Here is a 19,714-nt window from a genome sequence, read left to right on the forward strand (position 1 = left end):
TTTGTTAAATTTATGCATTTTTCTGCTTAAAGGCAAGGCAACTAAATGAACATCAATCACATGACGCCGACTCTGACGAGGGGCACAAGAACAGGAACATCAACTCCAACTCCAACTGCAACTGCAACTGCAATTGCACTTGCCACTTGGCTGCATGGATCTTCTTCATTCTTCTTCTCTCTCTCTCTCTCTCTATCTCCGTCTTTCGTATTTCTTTTGCTGTGTGTCTTCGTTTTGGCCACGCAACGCTGGCTGGTAAATGCATTGCACTGCACTTCCTGTACACAGGCAAAGCAGGAGGCGGGGCATGAGGTAGGCGGTTGTTGTGCGTGACGTATGTACATCAAAAGTTTTGCTTTTTATCTTTCATCAATGTTGCTGCTTCTGCGGTTGTTGTTATTGTTGTTGTTGTTGCTTTTGTTACTTGTGGGTTTTTATGCGTCTGCACCTTTGCCTGATTGCACCTCCGATCAGGCTAAGCACTAGCCGGAAAAGGGAAGTCAGCTAATGCTAGACGGGCCTAATCATAAATTTAATACTGATCATATGTTATTTACGCTAACGACAGATCGTAGACAATTCAAATAAGTTATTATTATATTTAAATATTTATTTTTAAAATAAAAAATATATATATGCAAGTTTTGCATTTTAAAATTATTTTGAGAAAAAAACTTTGCATAAAATGCTTTGTTCATCTCTACTATTAAACATTTTTCACATAAAGCTGTTGCCATATATATCATATATACATAATAAAAGACGAATAAAAGCGAAATTGATTTTAAATAAAAAATACGAGAAAATATGCATGAGAGTGTATAAGATGGATGGGAATATTTAGATTGTTAAAATCTTGCTTTAGAAAATATTTAGAAAATATATTTCTTCTTTAAATGGTAGAGCTCAGAACTAGAACAGAACTAGAACTGGTTCTAGTAAATGTAATATAGACAATATCTATACAGACAGCTTGCCGACGTAACATTTGTTAAGTGAAGAGTTCAGTTAAACTCATCTATATATTTTTACTTTATCATAATCATGGTCAGCACTTTAGTTTAGGCTTTGGTTCGGGTACTCACATATCACGCTCAATTTAGCTGGCGGCGATGCCTGCCTGGCTCCACTGGCCGCACTGGCTGCGATGCACACGTAGTCGCCGGCATCATCGCGCTGCACCGACTCGATACGCAAATTGGAGCCAATTTGCAGAACGCGGCTGTCGTATCTGATTTGCTGACCTGCAATGGCATTGAAGGGCGGAAGGAGTGTGTGAAGCCTTAGTCACGATGTCGAACTAACTGTGGCATAATGAATACTCACCATTATGCAGCCACTCATAGTGCAAGTCGCCAGAGGGCCCGGTGGCCTCGCAGCTAAAGTCAGCGGCGTCGTTCTCAACGATGGCCTGGCTCTGGGGCGGTTGAGTGAAGCGCGATGAGCTGGCCGAAGCAGGTGCTTTAATGAAAAATGACAGAAAGAGAAGATAGATTATAGTTGCATGACATATGCATGTTATGAATGAGTATGAATATGAATAGCTGACCCAGGCAAATATGAAATTAAAGGTTTCCCTACTCATGAATTGAAACTTTCAAATTACGACTTTCACATATTTTTGCTCTTTAATTTTGGCATAACTCTTCTTAAATTTAAAAACCTTCAGCGAAAAGTAACCCATTTAATGAAATGTGTAGAGGGTCGCTGGACTCCACAGCCATTTAATATAATTAACGAAAATTACATTTAGCATAATTGCGTTTAATTAAAGTGGTTTAAGCAAATTAAGTGCGCTTAAGCAGCTCAAATTACAGTGTTTAAGCTAAATGCAATTTTGTTAAGCGCCAAATGGCAAAAACAAAATATTACAAAGCATAAACACAGGCGCAGTTGCGTGTGGGGAAAACACAAAAAATTACATACAATATGTGTTTAAAAATATGTAAAAAAAAACATTAAGGGCATATAATACAGACGCACTTGAAATACTCTATGTTATATGTTATATGTTATATGTTATATGTTATATGTTATATGTTATATGTTATATGTTATATGTTATATGTTATATGTTATATGTTATATGTTATATGTTATATGTTATATGTTATATGTTATATGTTATATGTTATATGTTATATGTTATATGTTATATGTTATATGTTATATGTTATATGTTATATGTTATATGTTATATGTTATATGTTATATGTTATATGTTATATGTTATATGTTATATGTTATATGTTATATGTTATATGTTATATGTTATATGTTATATGTTATATGTTATATGTTATATGTTATATGTTATATGTTATATGTTATATGTTATATGTTATATGTTATATGTTATATGTTATATGTTATATGTTATATGTTATATGTTATGTTATATGTTATATGTTATATGTTATATGTTATATGTGTTATATGTTATATGTTATATGTTATATGTTATATGTTATATGTTATATGTTATATGTTATATGTTATATGTTATATGTTATATGTTATATGTTATATGTTATATGTTATATGTTATATGTTATATGTTATATGTTATATGTTATATGTTATATGTTATATGTTATATGTTATATGTTATATGTTATATGTTATATGTTATATGTTATATGTTATATGTTATATGTTATATGTTATATGTTATATGTTATATGTTATTTGTTATATGTATATGTTATATGTTATATGTTATATGTTATATGTTATATGTTATATGTTATATGTTATATGTTATATGTTATATGTTATATGTTATATGTTATATGTATATGTTATATGTTATATGTTATATGTTATATGTTATATGTTATATGTTATATTATATGTTATATGTTATATGTTATATGTTATATGTTATATGTTATATGTTATATGTTATATGTTATATGTATATGTTATATGTTATATGTTATATGTTATATGTTATATGTTATATGTTATATGTTATATGTTATATGTATATGTTATATGTTATATGTTATATGTTATATGTTATATGTTATATGTTATATGTTATATGTTATATGTTATATGTTATATGTTATATGTTATATGTTATATGTTATATGTTATATGTTATATGTTATATGTTATATGTATATGTTATATGTTATATGTTATATGTTATATGTTATATGTTATATGTTATATGTTATATGTATATGTTATATGTTATATGTTATATGTTATATGTTATATGTTATATGTTATATGTTATATGTTATATGTTATATGTTATATGTTATATGTTATATGTTATATGTTATATGTTATATGTTATATGTTATATGTTATATGTTATATGTTATATGTATATGTTATATGTTATATGTTATATGTTATATGTTATATGTTATATGTTATATGTTATATGTTATATGTTATATGTTATATGTTATATGTCATAGGTCCTCTCTGTTAGGGTATACACTGGTAACACACAAAACAACTGCGTACTCTTTGTTGATGCACAGCATAATTAAAAGCCTCGCCCTGGCCCTGTGTCTGGGCTATAAAAAAATACAGTCCAGTAAAAAGTGCAGGCAAATATTTTAATGCAATCAGCCGGCCGCAAATGGAATTTATGGCAGATATAATTTATTTTTGGTTTAGTGTACAAATAATAAAATATCTACACCTATATGTATGAAGGTATATAGATGTACATATATATTTATGGTCAAAGGGAGAGTTTAATCGCACTTGGAAATGGCTAGGCTAGATGGGTTTAATGGATTGTAAGAGCAATATTTTGCATATCAGTAAACGAATATTGTTTGGACTTGTACTAAAAGTAGAAGGGAAAACTATTATTCTAATATAACTTCTTTCTAAAGCTTATCCAAACGTGCCTGTATTATATAGTTGTTGAGCCCTTCAGCTTACGCCTGCCTACATAAAGATTACCATTAAGGTAATTCGCATAAGGCGCCACCTCACACACACACACACACACACAAACACAGAAACATCCATTAAACTGTTTTACCTGGGAGCACAAAGAGGCAGAGAAGGAAGAGAACTAAGTAAAAGGAAACTTGGCAAGCAATTCAGCGACGATTATTTTTGATTGTGGTACGAGCCGTGTGGATCTCTTTTAAGAGGGAACCTGAGGAGGAGCAACCACTACAAAACGAAGGCCATTATATTTAGGCACTAATTGAAGCAATTTGAGAAAACACCTCGACAAGACAGCAGCAGCACCACCAGCAACAGCTCCACTTTGGGGCGGAGCAGGACACGGAATCAATAAGCAGTCCAAAGCAGCCAGCAACATCATTAAACTCATTTGGTTTGTTCTCGTTCTCATTGTTGTTCTTGTTGTTCGCGATGTTCGGGTTGTTGTTGGTTCGAGCTTTTGGCAAATCATATGCCAGTCACATAGCCAGCGACGTGTTATGATACACCACAAAGACGGAGCCACAAAGTCAACCACAAAGGCTGTCAGGCAGGCGCTTGAGTCTTTCTACCAGCCAACCAAGCAACGAGCAACGAACAACGAACATCCAACCAACCAGCCAGCCAGTCAGTGCGTCAGTGAAGCAGAATCGATTTAATTTGTTGTTGCAACCAGAGTCCCAACTCGCTGCGTCCCTCTCGCTCTGCCTCTTCCGCTCTCTCCCTCCCTTCCTCTTCAAAGGCGTCGATTAAAGAAATATGCGCCCCCGGTACGGCTCCGCTCGATTCGGTTTATTTCGTCTTGATTGCGCTGACGTGAGCGAAAAAGTCAAGCGCAAAGCTGTGTATGGACGAGGGCCAGACTGATGTAAAAAAAAACAGCGAATCTCCAGCACGTCGAAGAGTTTATACACTTTATGAGTAGATTGATCCTAAGAGAGTTTGGCTGTCATATATGTCGGGCACATTACATAGCAGCCATAGCAATAAGCAGATATATTTTTATATAGCTAGAGTATTATTGAGCCATCCCTTTCTGGACATATATGTATGTGTATAAACACTGTTACGTTACGTAGTTCGTAAGAAATCTGTAATACCCTCTGGAGGCCTATAGAAATATGTTGATGCGGCAGGCTGGACATAGTCCAAGCAGCGGGACCCCAGCTCCAGCCTCGGCTACAGCTCGCATCCCCTTCCATGGCTATCTGTCCGTCTATCAGATGGTCAGCCTGACTGCGTGTGCGTGATAATTAGTTCGTTTGTTTGCGCTACATTCGAGTGGTCGAGTTCCGTAATGGCCCAATACCGAAATCAGACAGTCGGCGACCAACTGCTGGGGCACAGCAAATTGTGTGGGGCAACATTTGTCGATTAAGCGCAATGAATGCGAAAATATCGCCGTAATAATCAGGAGTCCGAAACAGAGATCTATCTATCTGTGGCACAGTCAGCACTTGAATTAGACTCTGGCTAGGCTGCTGCTTGTTATTGTTATCGAGAGCAACAACAACAAGAGAGACAGACTGGCAGACAGACGCCATGGGTGGCGTTTGATTTACTTGGCAGACTAAAGCAGAGGGAGACGAAGAAGGAGAAGGGGACATCGGTGGGCATGGGGAATGTGAAGGAGACAACAGCCAAAGGAAAAACTCAGCTGTCAGTCAAGAATTTCTGGCATTTCTAGAGTCAGCATTGGGAAACCTTTTGGAAAACTGCAAGTCAACATGGGAAAGGCATTCAAACAACGAAGCAGTCAACCTGAAGCAGTCAACCTGAAGGAGACACAGTGATAGCGATAGAGAGAGAGAGAGAGAGAGAGAGAGAGAGAGAGAGAGAGAGAGAGAGAGAGAGAGAGAGAGAGAGGGCAAACTGTGAATGAAAGCTCGAAATGAATGTGCATGACAATTACACGTCAAAAGTTTGATGTAGGACTTGCAACAAGGCGAAACAGCAACAAAAGCAGCGACGAATCAAAGTAAACAGCAATGAAATGCCATAATATATAGTAAAACAGAAAAATCAACAAAAAGACAAAATAACAAAGTAAAAGGATGTCCATTTGTCCGCTGCTTGTTTAGTAACTCTAGTCACTTCAATGACGTGACCTTTCATACCCTGTTATTGTTGTACAGAAGTGTAACAAAAGTGCTTGAAATTGGGGAAGATGGAGAGAGAGAGAGAGAGAGAGACAGAGAGAGAGAGAGAGACAGAGAGACCGAGAGACCGAGAGAGAGAGAGAGAAAGAGAGAGCGAGAGAAAGAGAGAGCGAGAGAAAAAGAGAGCGAGAGAAAGAGAGAGAGAGTGAGGGACAGAGCTTTCATAGCTATAGCCTATAGAGCTGGTAAAATGTAGTATATCAAATATATATACATATGTATGTAGCTGATGTATACATCTTTCAAAATATGTATATAGAAATTTACGCATGTTTAAGAGTCTATATATCCATTATATTTATATTAATTTCATTTATGCAATCTTTAAACATAGATATACCATATAATACCATATTATAGATGATATTTTATATAGTGTAGATATCATATTTCTATTCAAATAAAATTAAAGAAAATAAATATATTTTTTAAGACTGTTTACACAAAGAACTTTTGAGCTCTACATATAAAAACATGAAAGATTTTGCATTTTGAATACTTTTTTAAATTTTCGGAAGAATGCTTCGACTGCAACAATGACTATCTAAGAAATTGATTGACTGACTGACTGATTTAAATCAGATATAGTCAGATATAAGTGTTCGCTCGCAATTATAGTTTACAGTGATGACTTTTGAACTAAGTTGATAACAATTTGGTCAACCATTTAGGTGAATTTTTTATGGCGAAGGTCATGCAAATTGATGTAGCATGTTCGCTAAGAAGTGAAAATTTAGTAGAGTTAATGCCATGAATGTGTAATGTCAAAATAATATGTATATGTATATAACACTTCTAATATACTTTAAAAAAAAACTGTAAATTATTATGGTACTAAATACTAAATATCATATTATACATACATCATATTATATTAATTTTAATAATCTTACGAATTCCTAGGGAATTTTTCGCAATTTCATTTTTATTCAATATATTAATTTTAATTAAAATATGCAATGCCAAACACATTTCGCACTTCTTCGCTTGCAGCTGCTGTTCGCATTCAGTAATCCAGAAGTTGAGCCCGAAATCATATGTGCGAGCATACGAATACATACATACATATGCATGTATACATACATATATCATCTTCTCGCGGGCTCCAGCAACTCGTTGAATAATGTGAAGTGGTTTCAACGAGTCTCTGGCCCATCTAATCCGAACACACTGCGAAACAATGCTCGATGTGAGTGAGTGAGGGACCCTAGAGATTTGCAATACACGTCTAATTCATGCAATTATGAGTGCTCGACATGAACTTAAAGTTTGCCATTGGTCCTAAAAAAAAAAGGGGGCAAGTTGTGTGGTGGCTGCATATTCATATAGTAGTTGCTGCCTCTCATGTCAGCTGCCAGGCCAGAAGATCTCTCTGACTCTCTGTGTGGTGTGTGTGTGTGTGTGTGTGTGTGTGTGTGTGTGTGTGGGTTGGCCGGCTTGGTAGGGCATGGCAGGGCATGGCATGGCATGTTGCATGCAGCATTTTGCATGCTTGAATAACAAATTATGAGTGCCACACAAAGACTCGCACAGCAAGAGGATAGAGAGTGTGTGTGTGTGAGAGAGAGAGAGAGAGAGAGAGTGGGAGAGAGAGCGAGCAAGACTGCCTTATTATTTGCCATACAAATAATGGACGTTGAGCGTTGCACAGATTTGAAATATGCACCATGCCACAGGCAATGAATGCGACGTCGACTGCGACGGCAACGGCGACGGCGACGACGATTCTGTTCCCAGCTCGAGTTCTGGCTCCGGTTGCCTTTTGTCTGCGGCTGTTTGCCTTTGTGCTACTTAACAGTCAGCAGTTTTAAGCGTGTCCTGTCAAACACAAAACATAAAATACACACACCGACACGCACACGCACACAATCATATTTTTACACACAGACACACACACACACACACACATAATGTGCTTGTAGTTTTGCATAATTGTGCTCTACGAAATCTCAATTCCTCAAGCGTCAAATGCATTTGATTAGCTGAATTTTCGGCGTCGCTTGCCGCACTTCAAGTGCCAATGGCGATCCTTTTTGTCTGTCTGCCTGGCAGGTCCTGCCTCTCTGTCTCTTATGCTGTCTAGCCCTCTCCCTCTATCTCTCCGTCTTCTCCTGTCTTTTGTTATGTTCTTGGCATTGTTTGCATTGCTTGTTCTTTGCCTAACGACTTTATTTTGAACTTGGCCGGCATATCCTTGCAGTTCCGCTCATCATCTTCCACAGTGCCGTCCCTTTGGCTAGGCACATGCACAGGCCCAGGACCCTACGCTCTGCTCTAGCTCGGTCGCTAGTGCCGGCTGCCTGTTAATTGACTCATTTTGCGCGCCGTTTGCTTTCAGATTCAATTGCTGCGGTCGCTGTCGGCTTCTGGGCTCACATCTCGCTTCAGTTTCGTAATTCGAGCTCAATGTGGTTGGGTTGGGTTGGGTTTGGTTTGGTTTCTTTGAGGAAGCCAGACCATTGGAACTGCACAGAATTTGCACAATGAGCCCTGAGCGCTGAGCACCTACAACTTGGCTTAAGAATGGAAATGGAGTCGACTTATTACGCTAGCCGACTTTCTATGGCAGCCAGCTTACCTTGCACAGTCTAGTTAGGCATTGTACAGGTAAGCCAAAGGCGAACCCGAGCGTTCCATTTTACATTTTTATGCTTGGTTAAAAAAGCAATTCAAGTGGGTTTTTTTTCATTCTATTGAATTTTAAATGCAGTGTTATGTAACAGTGGTATATATGTATGTATGTGTAAGTAAATATTTATTTATGTATTACACAAAATATATATTTATGAAATCAAAGAAGTTTAAGTTGCATAGTTTTGGTAGAGAAATTTACAACTCTCTGTTTAAGCAATTAAAATTCTTATGATATAGAAGTAATATATATCATATAACATGATATTCCTTTTATCAAGCACTTTAGTGAGTTTTTGTGTTTAAATGAACATGGGACAGGATTTACTATAGGAGAGAAATATTTATAGCGAAATGTTATAGAAGCCTTTGTTATTTTCGTATTAGCGCAGGTTTTGTTATTGTCTAAATCAAAGGTTTCAGTTGTTATTTACCTTTATGTTAATATCTTTTTCGTTATCTAACTTGAGAAGTCTTTTATACAATATATATTATACGCATATGTTTTACTATTAAATGAGATGATTTCTATATAATTAAACATTTTTTACATCATTTTTGAAAAATGAGAATGTGCTACATTATTTGGTTAAAGAGTTTTTTTTTTTTTTTAATGTGAATTAAGGTTCTTTATATACATATACATATACATATAAAAATAACTTTTCTTAACTTTGTATGTCCTATTTAATCCTATTTAAATGGGAAATCAAAATCTATTGTTTTTATATATGTATATATATTTAATCTTTTTTTATAATTATTATTTTTGTTCATAATTATTATTAATACAAATATATAAGTATTTAGACAAATTTTCTTTTTTTTATACATGTTTTTTTAGTTTATACTTTTTTCTCCAATTTATATATTTTTTTAAATAATATTTTATAGTAAATCCATATTTATTTCATACATTATGTACATTTTTTATATTATTCATAAACCATTTTTATTTCCCTAATCAGCTGTAACTTTATTTCTGCATCCGGTAATTTTGATAATTGTCGTTTAATAAAGTCATTTATTTTCCTCCTAATTGCCAGCATCGCAACAGCGCTCCCCTTCAATTACTTTTCAATTGACTATAGATATTAAGTCAACTCGACTCACGTCAATTCATGTCAACTGCTTCAGTCAAAAGGACAATTGGAGCAAATGCTCTCTATCGCTTATCCCATTTAGCCATAAATATTTACTTAACATTATTCAATTCAGTTTTGCCTTTCGTATTTTTTTTCTCCCTGTTTTTCGGTCTTGAATGGCACTTACCGAGCAGAGTGAATGCCAGACTGAGCATCAACAACATATTCATATCCATGATGATGGGCATCCTCAGTCAATTCGACGTCGCTGTGGAGTGTCTGAGAGTGTCTTCGCTTTCAGAGCTCTCTGAGCGAGCCAATTAGCAAACTATATGATGATAACACGACACTCACACAATTACACAAGCGCACACAGATACACAGATACACGATTGTGAATATTATGTGCTGACAAACTGATGATATATTCAAACTCGAAGTTTTGTATATGTATTTCTGTAGTATATGTATATCGCTATATACGCTCGTAAGTGCAGCCACTCGAAAATGCACTCCACTCAACGCAATGCATGTGTAAATATTCAATATTTGGTTGCCGGCCCAGACGGACGAGGATGATGACGACGACGACGACGACGACCGCGACGGTGACGACGACGGCGAGGAGAAACGATAAAACGACGACAGCGATTCCAACTGATGACTGGTGACTGCCTTTTTTAACGCTTTGCTTTGTATCTGATGGCGGGGAGGGCTTGATATTTACTATAGACACTCAAATTAAATTGGTATTTACATAGTTGGAACGCATGAAATGCATTTATCACTGAACACGGCGACCAAAAGCAACAAAGATACGCACACGACTCACGGCACTTGCTTTTTTTTATAAGCGATTGTTATTCTTGTTGTTGGTTTGGTTTATGTTTCGTGGTTTTGTTTTTTTTTGTGTTTTTTTATTTTTTATCAGCGCCTAGATTGACAAGCGACAAGCAGCCAAGATACTCGTTGCCCGCTGCTGCCTTAGCTGCTGCTGCTTCAGCTGCTGTCGTCAAATTGTAATGGCAGCGACACCGGCACCGACAAAGGTATCTAGATACACAAAATGCAGTGCCGAAGACGGGGCCGCAGATTGCTCATGGAATGGGTTGCAGTTCAATTGCCCAGGCCAGGCCACGGCTGGCATTCAGGCTGGCGGCAGGCAGCTTAAAGCCGAACCGAAAACAACGTAAACGAAGCGCACACAAGGCGAGCGCAACAAATCAACTTAATTTGTATCCCAAAGATACAAAATATTCAATGCATTGCATCCTTGACGTGCCTGCGCAACCGAACCGGCTTTATATTCCTCTGCTATTTGTGGGTGCTTTGCCTCAGCTTCTACTGCTGCCTGCTTCCACTTTTATTTTTATTTTATTTTGTGTATTTCTGTCGAGCTGCGAGGGGTGCAGCTGGCAGAGCCAAATACGTAGCGACCAGTCGCAGATACACGAAATACGAATTTCAGGAGAACCGCGTGCGTTCGACGTCTGTTTATTACTGAAGACAAACGGCAGTTGGAGTTGTTTGTGGAACCGGCTTTTTACGTTGCCTGCCAAATACTGGGAATGCCTGCAACGTTCTACCTTTACGCCTGACTGGCTGTCTATCTCTCTGCTTGTAACTCGACGTGTGGCCAGTATTTTTCTTGTAAGTGTTGCCGTGCGACCGCTGAGAAATACTGGGCGGCTGTGCTTGGCGCGTAAGCGAGTCGCTTTTGAAATCGGGAATGGAAATATGGACTATAATCATATATTGTAAGTTGCAGTGCTTATTATTTATGTAAATATGTAAAAGTTTGCATTAATTATGGGAATTATAAAAATATATAATTTAGCCGACATTCTTTATTAACTTACTAAATTGCGTATATAGAACTATTCTTCGAATTATGTTTTTTTACTGATTAAAATTATATTATAATTCATTTTATTACCCTGTCTTAAGATGATTCTTAATGTATGCCACATTATAGTTTTAATATTATATTAATATCCTCCATACCATCTCTCTTTAATTATAATATTCACATATTCACATATTCATTAGCTCAACTGCAGTTACTTGAATTATATTCAAGTTTTTAGCCACTTGATTGCCTGATTAAGTCGGCTTTCAAATCAGTGGCAAACGCTAATCGCTTTCGATCCACGCAGACAATGCCAAATGAAGTTATCAACACTCATTGATTATAATCAGCTTCTGCTTCGGCAATAATGCGCCTTAATGGCTACGGGCACGAGTTGACGATGATTACAATGTATTTTGTAGCCTGGAATCGCACAGACCACAGGCTGGGCGGGTCTTATTAGGTGGGTTGCTGCGTTTACGACCGGCTGCACCGCTGGAGCGCTGCAAGAAGCTTCCGACTAAGACACAAAACGGCTCTGTTGACTACTGTGCGTGGTCCGACCGATTAAATGTAACACTGCGAGTGTGTGTGTGTGTGTGCGTGTGTGTCTATGTGTTTTTCATTTTATAGTTTTCCGCTTTTTTTTACGATGCTTTTCAACCCCCAAATGAGCGAACCCAAAACAATTGCAACAGATCCTTTCGACGCGCCGCCTGACTGACACCCAAAAGTCATAAAATGCCTTCGCCATTTGTATATACATACACATATACTTGTGTGTGTGAGTGTTATAGTAGTAGTGAGAAGGGTGGTCTTCCTGATTAACAACGGCACAGCCCTGGGACTGCGGTTATCAAACGCCATCCAAAAATGTTGGGCCCGTCAATGCGCTTTGCCATTCCTATGCCCAGCGACAGTTATTGATGTCATAAAGTTGGAGATTTATGTCTGTCTACCCATTTGGGTTTGTATATTTCATTGTTTGAGTGAGCAAGCAGGATCGTCCCAGAACTGGCAAATGTAGTGTTAATAATATGTAAAGAAATTAAAATCTACAGATTGAACGTTTACTTTAGTTACTTTAGTTAGTAAGTTATATAAGAAGGATGATAGGTTCTCCCGTTTGTCAATCATTCAAATGGCCAGTCAACTGAATTACGAATTACAATAATAGTTAGTTTACTTATGAAAGAGCTAGTATAAGACAAGATTTATCAACGATCGATCGATCCGTCAGTTTGTCAATCATTCAATCATTCATTCTGGACAAATAGTACTCTCTTAATATAGGGCTTATGATTCACTAGCATAAAGCGCTTACTATCTAAAATAAATTGTGAAGTATTGACGGCTGAGCATATTTTAGCACTTGATATATAACGTTGCTTACCTTTTTACTCAGCGGCTCGTATAATTTTACTGCTATGTATGTGTGTATAGTACATACATTTATATATACAATATACATACTATATCGGCATTGTCTGCAGACATCAAACATTTAAAGGCATTAAAATAACTTTTAGTAATGCGGCCTTTGCGTAGACTAAACAAAATAAACATTTCCAACAACTTTGGAGGTGTTTTGCTGCATTCTCTCTGTGCACTCGCCCCATAAACAAATGAGGCGAAAAAGTATCCAAAAAAAAAAAAAAAAAACACACACACACAACCAACAACAAAAAAGTCAAGAGAGTAGGAAAAACAAAAAAGGGAAATACGGAAGGGCAGAGGCCCCAGCAACGGGTTTTAATGCATGTCGATGTCGTCGCCAGCGCCGCCGCAGATCAAAGGCAGCCAATGGAGTAACCATGCGATGGAGGGGCGGCCGTGGGGGTGGGGGGCTAGGTTTTGGGTCGTTTAATTGCACTTGCCGCTTTTTATCTGTGTGAATGTGTTGGTGCTGGTGGTGCTGCCAGTGCCTCAGCCGGTTGTCAGCCTGCGCATGTGTAGTTGCCTTTGATGTGCCTGGACTATGGACTGCGGAGCTGGGAGCCAAGAGCTGAGAGCTGAGAGCTGGGAGCTGGGAGCTGGGGCTATGGGCGCATTTGTTTATGCGCATGCTATAAAAAACCATAAAATATGCATAAAACGCATAGGCAAAAAGGCAACTGCGATTGAAGTTGAACAGCAGGCAAACTAGATGAAAATGAACATGGAAATGGAAATGGGAATGGAAAAGCAAATGGAAATCGAACTGAAATGAAATGAAGCGATTAAGTGCAGACGCTGGCAATTCCTGGATAATTTCGTCGCAATGCCACAATCAAAGAATTCTGTGCGCAGTGGACCAAGTCGCGATACGAGCATTTCCTGTGCTTAAATAGAACAAAGAGTTAATTTAGAAAAATAGAAAATAACAATATATATAATTTTCATATTAATTTATTGTTCATCTATTTAATATTCATTTCATTTAAATTATTTAATAATAAAATCAAATATTGTTTAATTTTTTTAAATATTAATACAACATAATATTTTATAAAAATTTAATTTATATATAACGAATGCATCTTAGCAGTTTGGAGAGTAAAAAAAAAAACAAAATTCGCCAATTAAATTAAAGTGGACAGCTGTTTGGGACTTTACAAAGTCGATTAAATTAATGTTGGAGCATGAACGGGTATTATGGAATCGGTGGCACCCAAATGTTATACTTTTTAATTATAATAAGTAATGATTTTATTATAATTTAACATGTCTGTTAAATTTTATAATTTATAATATCAAAAAATTATTAAAACTCTTCACTCATTAAATTGTTAATATTTATTTCAAAAATTCATGAAGCTCGCATATTTAAAAACACAAACAAACCAAATTTACCGACTCAATAATTGATTTTGATTATGATATTTCATTTTTGAAACTTCTTTACTTATTAATTTTCACATTTTATCTCGAACTTGAGCTATTAAATTCATTTTTGCAGCATACAGAAAATAAATTACACCATTTCATCAACTGATTTTTCATGTTATATTAATATTGGCAGTCACTTGCGAGCATTCGTTACGTTCTCAAAGTAATTCTTCGGCAATCTGAAAATTTAAGTTCATCAATGTGGGATTCGCCATCTCCGACTCTGCGCAGAAGAATGTTATTGCTCGGTTTCTTTTATGGCATTTTCATTTGTGAGCTTATGGAATTTGTGCTGGGTGTGGAGCAGGGGATGGGGAAATGGGAAAATGTAGGGTGGGAGGAAGGTAATGGGCTGGGGTGCGGAGTTGTCTTTCACTCGTCACTTGGCACATTTCATTGCTTTGCCGGCTGCAGTGCCCATAAAAAGTACATAAAAAACTGTTGAGCATTGACACCGAGCACCGAGCACTGAGCACCGAGCTCTGCTGCTGATGCGTGTGCTTTATGGAGACGCCAAACGCCCAAGTGGGCAGCGAATGTACGGCCGTAAAATGATGATGGAAGAAACGCTTTGAGCATTTTACGATGGAGCTCGCGCAGCTAAATGAGTGGAATTTTCGGTTGCACTATAAAATCGGGCTCTATGAGAGCTATAAAATATTTATTTTCTAATAAAAAATAACTGTACATGAATATATACAAAGATACACACAGATATAAATATTAATATAGGCGTCTATATATATATAAATATTAGATATATAAATACAAATAGATTTCGATTTAGGCAAATGGGGGAACGGGGCTTTACACATTCAACAAACAATGGGGATTAACATATTATGGAGTGGCCGGAGACCAGCCTAGAGATCATTGAAACATGACAACAGGACACCCAATCTATCCTAGACTATATCGTCGGCCACCTGCGACTCCTGCTCGAGTATGGTGCTCTCGCGCAGTTTGCTCTTTAGGTTCTTGCTGGAGTTCGCATCGGTCAGGCAGGGCTCGTGCTCGGCATGCTCATGGCCCTCGCCATCGGCCGCCACATGGGCGCCATCATCCAGCTGCACCTTGCCCATGTGACGGCGATAGCGATACCAAAGCTTCAGGCCCAGCACCAGCACGAAGTAGAGGAACGCCAGGCAAATTATCACAATTATGATGCGGGTCACAATGGAATTGGATGCCGACTTACTGCTCCTGACCACCAGCAGTGCATCCTCGCGCTTGAAGCCCGCACTGCTGCCAATCGTGCAGCCATACCGGCCCTCGTCCTCCGGCTGCACATCGTGTATCTCCAGAGTGCCATTGTCGAGCAGGCGAAAGCGCAGCGGATCCGTGTTGTTCTCGTTGAGGTATGCCAAGTCCTTGTCCCACTGTATCGTTGGCCTCGGTTCACCCGTCGCCTGGCAGTGCATGACAGCAACATCGCCCTCGCTCACCTCAATCGAGCCCGCAGGCGGCACGGTGAACTTGGGCGCCACCACCACGTTGATGGAGACGGTGGCATTTATCTGGCCCTGACTGTTCGAGGCGAAGCAAGTGTATTGGCCACGCTGCTCATTGGAGACGCCGCGAAAGATCAACGTGCCATTCTGATCCGTCACATTGGCCGGCAAGGGCAATTGGGTTTCCTGGGATAAGTGAAGTTGAATTGTAGGCGGTTTAGATCGGAATCTGAGGAGATTTGTGCCGTAGACTTACCCGCATCCATTTGACTTGGGGCGCGGGTCGGCCCTGCGCCTTACAGTGTACCTTGCTGGTGCTGCCCAACTCCAGATTCTTTGACGTCGGCTGCGGCATGAACTTCAGCAGCTCAATCACCTCCAGAGTGCCGCTGCCCGAGGTGACCGCCGACTGGCCCTCAACAAGCAATTGACATTGATAGACGCCCGCATCGCTGGCCAAAACGCTCGCAAAGTGCAGCGAGCCGGTCTCCTTGTTGAGCGTGAGACGGGCATCTTCCCGCAGCAATGTCTCCAGCTGCGGCTCACTGGTGGTGCTGCTGCCCAGGCCCAGCTCCACCTGACGCAACGGCTTGCCATCCTTGCGCCAGCGTAATGTGACGCTGTTGCCCTGCCTGTACGATTCGGGCAACTGATAGACGCAGGGCATTTGGATGGGGGTCTGCTCCTTAACAGTTATGCGTCCACTCGGGCCCTGGGTAATGCCGACATCCGTTTCTGTTGCTGGCGCGCCTGTGGATAATGTGATCAACATTTTGGTTTGTGGTCAGCAATGTTGACTCATCGCTGTCAATGAAATTGATAACCTTACCGCGCACACAGCTGCACGAGCAGAGGATGAGAGCGGAGCTCAACAGCAGCAGCCGGCTCATCTTTATCTCTGACTTGATCATGGCGTGAGTTAGAGAATTTCTTTGATTTGCGCGTTCTCCTCTTGCTGTTCGGTGTTTCTGGGTTCTTTGAGTTGCGCGCAAAAAATAATGGAAAAAAAAAGAAACCAACAAACAAACAAAAACCGGTGTACGGACGGCCCCTGCGTTTTATGATTTGTGTTGCAGGAATTTTTGGGTTTCCGTTCGCCTTTTATTTTATTTTTGTATTTTCTTTTCTTTTTTTATATTCAATTTTATTTTTTATTTTTGTGAGTTTGCCTTTTAACACAGCTTAAGTTTCATTTGACGACGCACAGTGGCGGGCCAACAGCCGCTTAATGTTTTTTTTTATGTTACGCACACGCGTCACGCTTAATTATCCTGCTGCATGGTTCGTAGAGACCGAAGAGCAGAGCACGCTGAACCGACAACCTCGTGCGTTTGCATCCAAAATTCAACTGACGCCGCAGCGAGCTAATTTAAGGCTGGCAAGCGGCACGAGCCGGTTGACGCATGCGCTCAAAACTGATCCCAGTATTTGCTGTGCGCCGAATGCAACTCTGCGCAACCCTACATTTTCTACTCCTCTTTTTTGTTCAGCCGCCGCACGCACATACTACCAAAAAAAGGTGGCAAACCGTTTATTGTATTTATACCGATTTTAATAATCTCTATAGTTTTGTTTGGCTTTGCAGTTCCTATTTGGCAAACTTGTACTATAACATTCTACAGAAATTAAAAAAGTATTGATTGATAATGTGTTGGAAATTTAAGTCTAGAAATTGTGATTGGTTGATACGCGACTATATTGCGATTGCCGCTTGGCCACGCGGAAGGGACATCGTGTCATCATTTTATAGACGATGGCACTGCACAGCACAAAGAGACCCCAAAACAGATAGCTGAAGAGCAATATAAACCGATTGGGCTGCCATAGCACAGTATAGCTTAAATTGTAGTTTTCTAAAATATGTATAACATGAGTATGAGATGTATACATGTATTATTCATATGAGACTATTCCACACTCACCTAGTACGGCATACCCTATGCCAATCTTAAATTTACCCATGCGATATGAACATGTTGGCACCATTATCTCCAGGTAGCTGTGCTCCTTCTCTTTCAGGGCTTTCAGATCGAAATGCCGCACATCGTTCTCATAGAATTTAATCGCCTTTATCGACGGATAGACGAATATCCGCGACTCATGCCAATGACCTGTGAACAGTATATGTGGATCCAAATCGTTAATAACGGCGCGCAACAGTGGCCCACCGCCAATTAGCAGTGGGGCATGGGAGACTCCGATGCGTAGGCGTTCAGCGTTGTGTTCCTTGTCGGGATTCGTGTAGTCCAATAGCATGCGATTGATTTTGAAGAAACGTAAGTGATTGTCATAGTCAAAGATATCTTCGCTCATGAATTCATTTTCAAAGCGTCGCTGATTTGAATTGGATATGTAATCGCCATCATCGCCGCCAATGTCGTTATCGCCCGGCACATGGACACGCTGAAAGTAGGCAGATATCATGCGAAACTGAATATTTATTGGTTTGAGCTGGTAAAACTCAAAATAAACTTTTACCTACATTTGTTAGCCTCTTATTTGTATAGATGCGCTTGAAGCGCTGCACATATTGCTTGTATTCCTGAGCGGTAGCTATGTTACCCTCATCTAGCAAGTCTCCCAAAAAAACTAAAATATGTGGTTGTGTGAAGGATACGGCACGTTCAAAGGACTTCTTCAGATACCGATCCAGGTCGTACCGTGCAAGTGCACTGTGTGCTGACTGATCGTAGGCATTGCCCAGGATTTGTGGATCGGCAATGAGCAGTAGGCGGGTGCAGTTTTCTAAAGGAATTCAGAGCAAATGGCATATAAAATTTTATAGATAAGATATAGTAATGCTCCTACCCAGTTTACAATCGATTGATTTCCAGCTAGATTGTGCTATATAGTATATAAGTACTTCGTTGAAGAATATGAGGAATACAGTGACCACAATAATCCCTCGACAAAAAAGTCTTCAAGAAATGCAGTTGTTATAGTCAGAAATGCTTGAGTAGTACATATAAAATAGATAGTAATACCTATTGACGAGCCGCACAGAAGCCATAATTATGCTTAGCGTTGGGCTTCACTACGTTGATGGATTAATTATGCGTTGTATGAAAATGTTGTTGTTTTTTTTTTTTTTGTTATATCCCATAAACTATTGCGTTCACTGAAAATGTCTAAATTTAGAAAACTACACAATTTATGCTTATGTTTTTCAGTATGCCTAAAAATATATTACATATATATAATATAATAATATATTTTTTGGGCATTTAATTTTTTTGACAGATTTGAGAGGACGCTGGCACCGCATGCAGCTGGCATCGGCAACTGGTTCGCTTGTGTTGGGGGACAGGCACACTCGGCGCTGTTCTGCCTAATTAAATTAAAGAGAATTACAAGGGCTGTGACTGATAATTAGAACGATGTAACGGAACGGGTGCACTTACCAGCGTTGCCGATTGTTTAGTTTGTTTATTTCCACTTGGCGACGCTGTCGGCCATGCGCGCCAGCTGGTTGTCATGAGACCGTGTTGAGCTGCCAGTTAACAAACTTAGGCCCGAATACTACCGTTAAAGTTGGTGCAGTAAGCACTAACGGTCAGCGTTTCAAAACAATGCATTATCACTTTTAAAGCAACACAGATAAAAAAAAAACATTTAGATATATGTAACCGTTCAGCTGTTGAGGCAGATAACAGTCTGTTAACGCCACCCAATTGGCGCTAACATAAATATGTTAACTTGAGTCAATGTATTGAAAAGCAACTCTGCCTGAATGTTGCCCATTTG

The 19,714-nt window shown here is 38.8% G+C and overlaps 3 protein-coding genes across 5 annotated transcripts in view; all 3 read right to left on the reverse strand.

Annotated features, from left to right (window-relative positions):
• otk (protein tyrosine kinase 7) overlaps positions 1–11,320 on the reverse strand; it is a 28,669-nt gene extending 17,349 nt beyond the window's left edge. Inside the window, exons 1-3 of the mRNA XM_018106133.3 lie at positions 9,990–11,320; positions 1,327–1,461; positions 1,086–1,244 (exon numbers count right to left, since the gene is read on the reverse strand). Of these exons, the coding sequence (XP_017961622.1) occupies positions 1,086–1,244; positions 1,327–1,461; positions 9,990–10,050 (355 nt within the window). The 5' untranslated portion in view covers positions 10,051–11,320. The remainder of the gene's footprint in view (positions 1–1,085; positions 1,245–1,326; positions 1,462–9,989) is intronic.
• A 3,813-nt stretch (positions 11,321–15,133) lies between these two features.
• otk2 (off-track2) lies at positions 15,134–17,063 on the reverse strand. The gene is made up of 3 exons (XM_018106136.3): positions 16,800–17,063; positions 16,227–16,720; positions 15,134–16,156 (listed from the first exon to the last, which is right to left on the reverse strand). The coding sequence occupies exons 1-3, from the start codon at positions 16,879–16,881 to the stop codon at positions 15,425–15,427; spliced, it is 1,308 nt and encodes a 435-aa protein (XP_017961625.1). The 5' UTR covers positions 16,882–17,063; the 3' UTR covers positions 15,134–15,424.
• Positions 17,064–17,112: 49 nt separating this feature from the next.
• Positions 17,113–19,594, reverse strand: Mppe (Metallophosphoesterase). 3 transcript variants are annotated; one of them, XM_089262445.1, is made up of 6 exons: positions 19,372–19,594; positions 18,955–19,298; positions 18,779–18,888; positions 18,453–18,715; positions 17,893–18,400; positions 17,113–17,823 (listed from the first exon to the last, which is right to left on the reverse strand). In XM_089262445.1, exons 2-6 carry the CDS (start codon positions 18,978–18,980, stop codon positions 17,636–17,638), a joined length of 1,095 nt encoding a protein of 364 aa, XP_089118571.1. In that variant the 5' UTR covers positions 18,981–19,298; positions 19,372–19,594; the 3' UTR covers positions 17,113–17,635. The 3 variants fall into 3 exon arrangements, with proteins under 3 accessions (XP_089118571.1, XP_017961628.1, XP_017961630.1); XM_018106139.3 differs by having other exon boundaries at positions 18,955–19,294; positions 19,368–19,591; XM_018106141.3 differs by having other exon boundaries at positions 17,893–18,373; positions 19,372–19,590.
• Between the last annotated feature and the right edge of the window lie 120 nt (positions 19,595–19,714).

This window comes from Drosophila navojoa, chromosome 5 (assembly GCF_054131105.1).
Source record: "Drosophila navojoa isolate 15081-1374.11 chromosome 5, UAZ_NAV_1.0, whole genome shotgun sequence".
NCBI lineage: Eukaryota > Metazoa > Arthropoda > Insecta > Diptera > Drosophilidae > Drosophila > Drosophila navojoa.